Raw genomic sequence first — 9,270 nt, forward strand, 5'->3', positions numbered from 1 at the left:
TCATGCAAGGGTAGGAAAGTACGCTGGATCAAAGTGTTGTCAGTGACCATATATTATCAATCAATTTACTGTTCATGCATTTTTGTTGTTTAAATAGTACAAATGATCCATCTTTAATTTCAGTATTTTGTAGTATTGTATTGTTACTTTAATAGGTGAAGGAGATGTGTAGGAGAGAATTGGAGAAAGCTGAAGCAGATGGCAAGAGAAATTCAGTAATTATTGCTGACTACAAACAGGTATCAATACTTTACATTTTTGCGTTAAAAAAAATCAAAGAATGATGTTTAAACAGAAAAATTATAGATAGATAAGGATGTGACGAGAATGTTAGATAAGGCCATGCTTGTCTGTGTGTGTTTCAAAGCCATTTCTTGGTAAGATCCCACTTTTATTGAAATTTTATAGTTTCATTAGATATAAAATGTCCTTTGATGGAATGACAGAGTATTGTATGGTGAGTTATAAAATTTTGCCATTGTGGGGGGAAAATGTATACAAAAAGATTCTGGCGTTTCTAATTTTGGCAGATGGTTATTAGTGCACTGAGTAGTGATGTCCATAGTAAATATTTTGCAGAATTTGGTGTTCTTAGACGGACTGCCAAAATACACTGAAATTAGCACCACAAAAAAGTACCCACTACAGGGTATTAGGGTATTGTATATGCCAACACCAGTGATATAATCTTTAACTCTATTTAAGTACCTGTCCACATAAAGTTCAGACACTGCCAATGGTAAAGTGATTTATGGTGTAGAAAAACCCACCAAACAAACAAAGCTTTTTCAGTCTACATGTGCTATACTTTCACATAACAATATTTATTTCTGTATTCAGATCTGCACTATTGAGTAAATCATACATTTATCTCCCACTAAAACCAACCAAATCAAACCAAATCAAGAATGATAACTCTTGCACTGTGCCAATTTCATTTTAATGTATATGACTTTGATCTCAAAAGTGCAACAACCAAATGAAAAACTAAGACTGGTTATGTGATCAGGAACTGTTTCTGAACAAGAAATAACATTAAAATTGGTGGGTTTTTGATGTGCATGAATCACTTCCTGTCTGATTTTTATAAAGACTGCTACATAAATATCTATATATTTTTGTAGATATGTTCACAGTTAAGTGAAAGACTTGAAAAGCAACAGACAGCAAATAGAGAAGAGCTTGGGAGAATAAAAGTAAGTATTGACATTAATGTATGATCATTTCATCAGAAAAAGGCTTAGCCATGAAAAAATCATGTCTATAAAATAGAAAAAAAGAACAAATGCGGTGAAATATAACAAATGCACCATAACATAAATACATAAATACTTTCAACAAGCCACTAGCAGTAACTTGTGACTGTACACTATCATTATTGTGTTTTGTTGCAAGTGGAAATTCCATGATATATATGCTATTAGAATGGTATCATCAGGACTTGTTAATTTATTATTAATATGAAGAAAACAAAAGGGCTTTGAATGATGAACATTTCATGGCTCTCGTATTTTTTATGTTTAAACTTTTGATCTGTCATTGTGATGTCATGTCAGCTATTCATTTTAATAGAATGTATGGCTTTAAAATTTGTGTGCTGTATTATTACTTAAAATTGAAAATAATGACAATTGGATAATGAGCTTAAAATAATGACCTTTGGATAATGAGCTGAAAATAATGACCATTGGATAATGAACTGTTATCATTTTTTCAATATTGGGGATATGGGTACTAGTACAATGTGTGACTAAAATGAATTACAGTCATCACAACCAAATAAGTACAGTGAAACTTGGGTTAACTGAACACTTGTCTCCATTGGTTAATTTCTATAGACAGGGGTTAACTGAACACTTGTCTCCATAGGTTAATTTCTATAGACAGGGGTTAACTGAACACTTGTCACCAAAGGTTAATTTCTGTAGACAGGGGTTAACTGAACACTTGTCATCATAGGTTAATTTCTATAGACAGGGGTTAACTGAACACTTGTCTCCATAGGTTAATTTCTATAGACAGGGGTTAACTGAACACTTGTCTCCATAGGTTAATTTCTATAGACAGGGGTTAACTGAACACTTGTCACCAAAGGTTAATTTCTGTAGACAGGGGTTAACTGAACACTTGTCATCATAGGTTAATTTCTATAGACAGGGGTTAACTGAACACTTGTCTCCATAGGTTAATTTCTATAGTCCATAGGTTAATTTCTATAGACAGGGGTTAACTGAACACTTGTCTCCATAGGTTAATTTCTATAGACAGGGGTTAACTGAACACTTGTCACCATAGGTTAATTTCTATAGACAGGGGTTAACTGAACACTTGTCTCCATAGGTTAATTTCTATAGACAGGGGTTAACTGAACACTTGTCTCCATAGGTTAATTTCTATAGACAGGGGTTTATTATAGGTAGGTTTCTCTGTATAAAAAGATACGTAGTTTTACTGGTAAACTTTATATATAGTTCTGAAAATTTAAAATTTATATGAAAAAAAAATGAAACAAATAAATTCAACTAATCCATTTGTGGGTGTGTTATTAAACTTGTTATAGCTTTTATAACTTGTGTTATAGGGTCAAGTTCAATCATGTGAAAGTTGCTCCAAGATGTTTAAAGATGATGGAAAGATAGAACTTCCTGAACCCAAAGTTGATCCTGATTCATTAAACCCCAAAATATTAGACTTTCAAGCCCAGATTAGAGAGCTGGAGCTGGAGTTAGCACAGACTAAGTTAGCTTTAGTAGAAAGTGAGTGTAAAACTCAAGACTTAACTCATCAGTTAAATTCCACAATCACTGAATTACAATCCTCCAAAAATACTTGGTTCCAAAAGACGATTAATTCCCTGAAAGAAGTAACAAATTCGCATACTGCTCGGAAAGAACAAAAGGAATGATCAACTACAGCAACTAGTGTGTGAATGTGTTGTTAGTGTGTGTTTACAGAGTTCCAGTGGTGATGACTGGTTGTCATTGTTAGTGTGTGTTTACAGAGTTCCAGTGGTGATGACTGGTTGTCATTGTTGGTGTGTGTTTACAGAGTTCCAGTGGTGATGACTGGTTGTCATTGTTAGTGTGTGTTTAGAGAGTTCTAGTGTTGATGACTGGTCATCAGAATAAAGGCTGTGACATGATATGAAATGTGTGTATTTATTGTGTATGTAAGAAAAAAAGAATAATATTTACTACTGATTTTATCATAGATTCTGAGCAAGAAGCATAAATATTTTGAATGTTTAACTGCAAATATACATTTTAGATAATATTTGGTTCATTGTGTATGCACTGTGTATTTGTCTTATTCTTTGTTTCCTATAAGTGTTAGCTACATTTTTATTTATTCTTTGGACTTCTGTTTTAGCATCCTGGTACATGAAATATATTTAATATTTGTAGGGGCTTTATTGATTGGAATGAACAAGACATTTTACTTTCTTTTCTAGGTTCATTGTATTGCAAAAACAAAGGGTTCTCAAATCATTAATTATTAGTTTTCCATAGATGGAATTTCTTATACTGCTACTGGAAACACATATAAACTTACAAACCTTTAATTTAAGCTTTATAGAAAACATTTATTTCCTCTATGAACATTGAATGTTCAGTATATTGTATATAACACTGTAATGTCTAGTCAGTTGTGTACAGAGTTATGTTTTTCTTCTTTTAAAACTTACTGCATTTAGTCCATAAGACGTGTACAAATCATCATTTGATCAGCAAACAACAAAATAATTTATATCCCACATGAAAAAAGAAATGTGTCAATTAATCATCTGTACTAGTGAAAAATTGTGTCTTATGATAATTTATACTTGTGGAAATTATTGTCACATTATCATCTATACTGTTGAAAAAAATGTGTCGCATGATAATTACTACTTGTGAAAAAAATGTGTACCATGATCATCATTACTGTTGAAAAAAAATCAGTACTTGTGAAAAATGTATCACATGATCATCAGTACTGTTAAAAAAATTTGTTACATGATCATCTGTACTGGTGGAAAAAATGTGTTTCATTTTTATTTAAGTTGCTATCAATATTGTATTATTTTCCTTTGTAAAGGACCAGGAAAACAATAATTATAGTTGTTCTTTAGAGATATTATTACGTGTATTATTCCAGCTGTCACCAATGATAGCTACAATAACAAAGAAAATCTTCATTTATTATTGTCAGAAGTCCTAATTTTTAATATAACTGCTGGTAGTGCATTGATAAAAGCATCAGAATAATTTCTAATATATTTTTATTGTATTATTTCAATCAGTACCACAGACTCATTTTATCTGTAAACTTTAATTTGAAGTTTTCTTTCACAAAAAATCATTTAGATTTGAGGTCTTAGTGCCTGGTTAATGGCTTGGCAGGAACAGCTTCTATAATACTGTATAATACTTGTTATTATAGAAAGAGGTGTGATTTGTTGATTACCAAAGAAGACATCCCACCCATCATATTACTGTGATTTTTGCTTATCTTATGGATGATCATACTTAGTGGCTATCATTTCTTAGTAAAGTTTTGTCATCTTATTTATATTCTTTTTCAAATGGAAATTAATACGTGTATCCTAAATCTGCACTAAACCTACTTGATATGTACCCTCATAGCCTCATAGAACATATTCTGATACCTTGTTTCGAATTGAGTTTTATACATTTTAAGTACTGGGCATTCTCTTATGTAATAGACAAGCTTTTCACTATTGGTCCATTGTATAATGTGCAATTCTGTGTTAATGTCTTTAGATGACTTTGTTATAAGCTTTTATATTGTTGTACAGCTATATGATATAACAATAAAACATGTCAGAACATCTTAAACATACATTATTAATGTCAAAGTGTTTATTGTATTTACTGACCATTAATTTTTATTTGACAGGTATCAATAGGTCCAGACTGCTTCGAATCAATATTTTTTTCCTTATTATACTCCCTAAATGGGGGTAAATAGTGAAAGGGATGTCCATCCTTCCATTTCCTAGGGGAAACCCATCTCTTGTCCATTACACCACTGAATGGAATTAAATGTAACCTTCACAGAATCTTTATTACATGTTCCCAATGTGTACCTTCTATTTTAGATTTTGATCTTAATCATTAAGCGGGTTTTACTTAGCAAAACATGGACTTTGTCATTTCTGAATATGTGGACAAGGGAGGACCCATCTTTTATCTGTTACTCCTCCTACACCACTGAATGAATGAAACTTGAATCTTTTTCACTTGTTCCCATTATGCACCTCTAGTTTTAGGTTTTATCCAAATCAATATGGAGGTCAGAAAGTGCATGTTATCAAATGGTAGAGTGGGGGTATCGAGTTTTTGCCAAATTTTATATTTGTGTTGTGATAATTTATTATACCCTTGCAAACAAAGTTTGTGATGAAATATAGGTTTCACCTGTCTGTCTTGTCTTTCTGTCCACACTCTTTTCTAAGTGGCTTGCAGCATTGTTATGAAACTTTGTGGGATGTAATATAAACACATGGAGATATGCATACTGTCAGGAATTATATTTGGACAAAAATTGTGGAAATGACAGCTGTTGAACTTCCGCATTTCTCATCAGACTTTGTTTGATGCGTTTTCTGTAACTCCTCCTTAACAACTTTCAGGTTTATTATGAAACTTGAGGTGTGTAAGATAATCATATTAGGATGTGCAAATTTTCAGGAATTTATGTTTGGGCAAAAACTGTAGAAGTGATGGCTGTTTGAACTTGCACAATTTTCAGCAAAACTTGGTCTGATGCATTGTTTACAACTCCTCCTTAAGAACTTGCAGGATTGTGATGAAACTCATGGAGTGTTAAATTACCATATTGGGTATACATATTGTCATGAATTTATGTTAACAGTAAAGCATTCATATTCTGTTGTTGTGTTGTGAATAACTAAAAAATATTACTGATTGTGGTTTTGAGTTGGGAGTTTTTAGAAATAGCAGCAAAGTTGTATATAAAAAGTGCTTAGTCTTTCCACCATAGAAATTATGTCCAGTATGAACCATTTGTCCATATTGGTCTCCAAATGTACTGGGGTACATGGTTCAACAGCTTGTGTGGGGTATTGGTCCTGTTAGGGGCAATGTGTCGTTTGATGGTTCAACAGGCTGTGTGGGGTATTAGTCCTGTTAGGGGCAATGTGTAGTTCGATGGTTCAACAGGCTGTGTGGGGTATTAGTCCCATTAAGGGCAATGTGTAGTTCGATGGTTCAACAGGCTGTGTGGGGTATTAGTCCTGTTAGGGGCAATGTGTAGTTAAATGGTTCAGCAGGCTGTGTGGGGTATTAGTCCTGTTAGGGGCAATGTGTAGTTCGATGGTTCAACAGGCTGTGTGGGGTACTAGTCCCATTAAGGGCAATGTGTAGTTTGATGAATCAACAGGCTGTGTGGGGTATTAGTCCCATTAAGGGCAATGTGTAGTTCGATGGTTCAACAGGCTGTGTGTGGTATTAGTCCCGTTAGGGGCAATGTGTAGTTCGATGAATCAACAGGCTGTGTGGGGTATTAGTCCTGTTAGGGGCAATGTGTAGTTCGATGGTTCAACAGGCTGTGTGGGGTATTAGTCCTGTTAGGGGCAATGTGTAGTTCGATGGTTCAACAGGCTGTGTGGGGTATTAGTCCTGTTAGGGGCAATGTGTAGTTCGATGAATCAACAGGCTGTGTGGGGTATTAGTCCTGTTAGGGGCAATGTGTAGTTTGATGGTTCAACAGACTGTGTGGGGTATTAGTCCTGTTAGGGGCAGTGTCTAGTTTGCAACAGGTTTTATTATGCCCCTGTGACAAACTGTTGAGGGGCATATTTATTTACTCCTGTATGTTCGTTTATACCCGGATTACACATGATTATGGCTTGTCTGGCTATCTCCTCCTACAGTTTTTGAACTACATCTAAAATATTTTACAGGATATTTCTACACGTTATTAGGGTGTGCAGGGCCAAAGGAATATTTTTTTGTGAAATATTACGGAAATTGGTGATAGTTAAACTTAAGTCATTTTACTCAAAAATAGGGCTATATAGCTTGTCCGGCTATCTCCTTGTACAGTTTTTGAACTACATCTAAAATATTTTACAGGATATTTCTACACATGATAAAGGTGTGCAGGGCCAAAGGAATTTAACTTTCGTGAAATATTGTGGAAATTGGTGATAGTTAAACTTAAGTCATTTTATTCAGAAATATATAGATCATGGCTTGTCCGGCTATCTCCTCATAGTTTTTGAACTACATCTAAAATATTTTACAGGATATTTCTACACATGATGAAGGTGTGCAGGGCCAAAGGAAATTGATTTTCATGAAATATTACAGAAATTGGTGAAAGTTAGACATAGTTATTTTCATTAGAAATAGGGCTATATGGCTTGTATGACTATCTTCATCTAAAATATTTTTTGCAGGATGTTTCTAGACATAATGATGGTGTGCAAGGTTTTCATGAAATATTACAGAACTGGGTGATAATTAGACTTTGTTATTTTTGTCAGAAATGTATCCCAAGCAACAAAGTTAGGGATTTGTTATGGGGGTATTAACATTTTTATGTGTCCATTAATACGTCCATCGGTCCTCTTTTTCTCGTTGCAACTAGCCTAACACTACCAAACAGAATATCATGACACTATGTGGCCAGGATACAATATGTACTTATACATATATTTAGGAATTTCTTATCCCCAAATTGATCCTCAGACCATGAGTAACACAAGTCTTGGAAGGATTCTGAATCTGCAAACCATGTCTTCATACAAAAATAAACATGTTCCTAATTTGGAAAATCTAGCGAGCGGGGCTTCATTAGTCTTACAGACACATTTGATTTACTTTTAAAAAAAATCACAACTAACAAATGAGGCGGGGGCTCCTGTGATAAACACGTCTAGTTTTCAATGCCAACAAAATTTTTAGTGAGAAGTATGTAGGATTCACCACATTGGTCCATATCTGAATTTTAATGAACATTTTTAGGAGTGTTTGATTCCTGACAGACAATCCCCACGTTTTAATATGTCATAAGGGCACCTTCTCAATGAATCTTAATAGAAAGGTGAGGCATCAAATCCATAATGGTAGATGATTATTATTCCTGTAAGGAAAGTAAATACAACATAAAAGTTTCAGTTAATAATAAAATCCAAGTGAAAAAGGATGTGTTCAGGAGCTGATACAGGAATTGAAGAACAGGAGAGTGCTTGCTGTGATCTTCTGTCAATTAAACTATTTTTCTTCCATACAGTATTTCCAGTAGGGTATGGTCAAAGTAACAGATCTTTGTGATATACTCTCATCAACAAAGGGTTATAGTAATGTTGTCTTTGACAACCTTTGGAACACTTAGAACCAAACTTGTAGAAACCTGGAAATCTTGCTTTAAAAGGTCTGTACTAAATGGTTGGCATTGCATTTATTGGTAATTTCTATGTTGTTATCAACTTATACCCTTGTTAGCTCATCTGGCCGAAAGGCCATGTGAGTTATTGCAGTCACCATGTCTGTTGTCATCATCCATTAACTTTTTCAAACATCTCCTCTGAAGATTGTAACTAAACTTTGCACAAATATTCCTAAGGGTATCTTTAACAATCCTTGTCTGGGGATATTTGATCTGGCAAAAAACATGGCTGCTGTTACTAAAAATAGACCATAGGCGTAAAATTGCAGAAGTAGGCAAATAACTCAAAAACAGTTCGGTTTAGCTGAAATCTGGCAGGAGGATGAAATTGTTCAGCATGATGGGATGGACCTATACCAAAATTTTCAGGAAGATTTGTCAATAAATGAATGAGTTGTGGTCCTGAAATGGATTTTTTACCAGAATTTTACATTTCCAACTTAGAAAATTTTCTCCTCTGAAACTACTGGATGGATTGAAAATAAACTTTGCATGAATGTTATGTAGATCATGTTTAACAATCTGTGCGTTAAGATTATTGATCTTGCAAAAAACATGGCCACTATTTTTAAAAATAGAACATAGGGGGCAAATTGCAGAATTATGCGAATAACTCTAAAACAGCTGGGTTTAGCCTAAAATCTGGCAGGGAGTAAAATTTCCAGCATGATGGGATTGACTTGTGCCGAAAATTTTCACAAAGATCTGTTGATGAATGTATGAGTTATGGATCAAGAAATGATTTTTCTTGAAAATCTTCTCCTCTTCAGACAACATGTAGGATGAATTATAACCAAACATGGCATGAATGTTAGTTAGGATATCCTTAGCAATTTTTTATCTGTGGAAAAA

At 33.9% G+C, this 9,270-nt stretch overlaps 1 protein-coding gene across 5 annotated transcripts in view; it reads left to right on the plus strand.

Moving 5' to 3' along the window:
• The window catches only part of LOC148610951 (rab GTPase-activating protein 1-like), a 63,958-nt gene extending 59,120 nt beyond the window's left edge, over positions 1 to 4,838 (plus strand). For all 5 annotated transcript variants that reach the window (XM_088590891.1, XM_088590890.1, XM_088590892.1 and 2 more), the window contains 3 exons: positions 156 to 239; positions 1,125 to 1,196; positions 2,582 to 4,838. In XM_088590891.1, the coding sequence (XP_088447017.1) occupies positions 156 to 239; positions 1,125 to 1,196; positions 2,582 to 2,905 (480 nt within the window). In that variant the 3' untranslated portion in view covers positions 2,906 to 4,838. The remainder of the gene's footprint in view (positions 1 to 155; positions 240 to 1,124; positions 1,197 to 2,581) is intronic.
• Positions 4,839 to 9,270: the final 4,432 nt, after the last annotated feature.

Source organism: Perna viridis, chromosome 7 (genome assembly GCF_037379345.1).
Source record: "Perna viridis isolate PV_CMFRI_1.1 ecotype Kerala chromosome 7, ASM3737934v1, whole genome shotgun sequence".
In the NCBI taxonomy this organism is placed as follows: domain Eukaryota; kingdom Metazoa; phylum Mollusca; class Bivalvia; order Mytilida; family Mytilidae; genus Perna; species Perna viridis.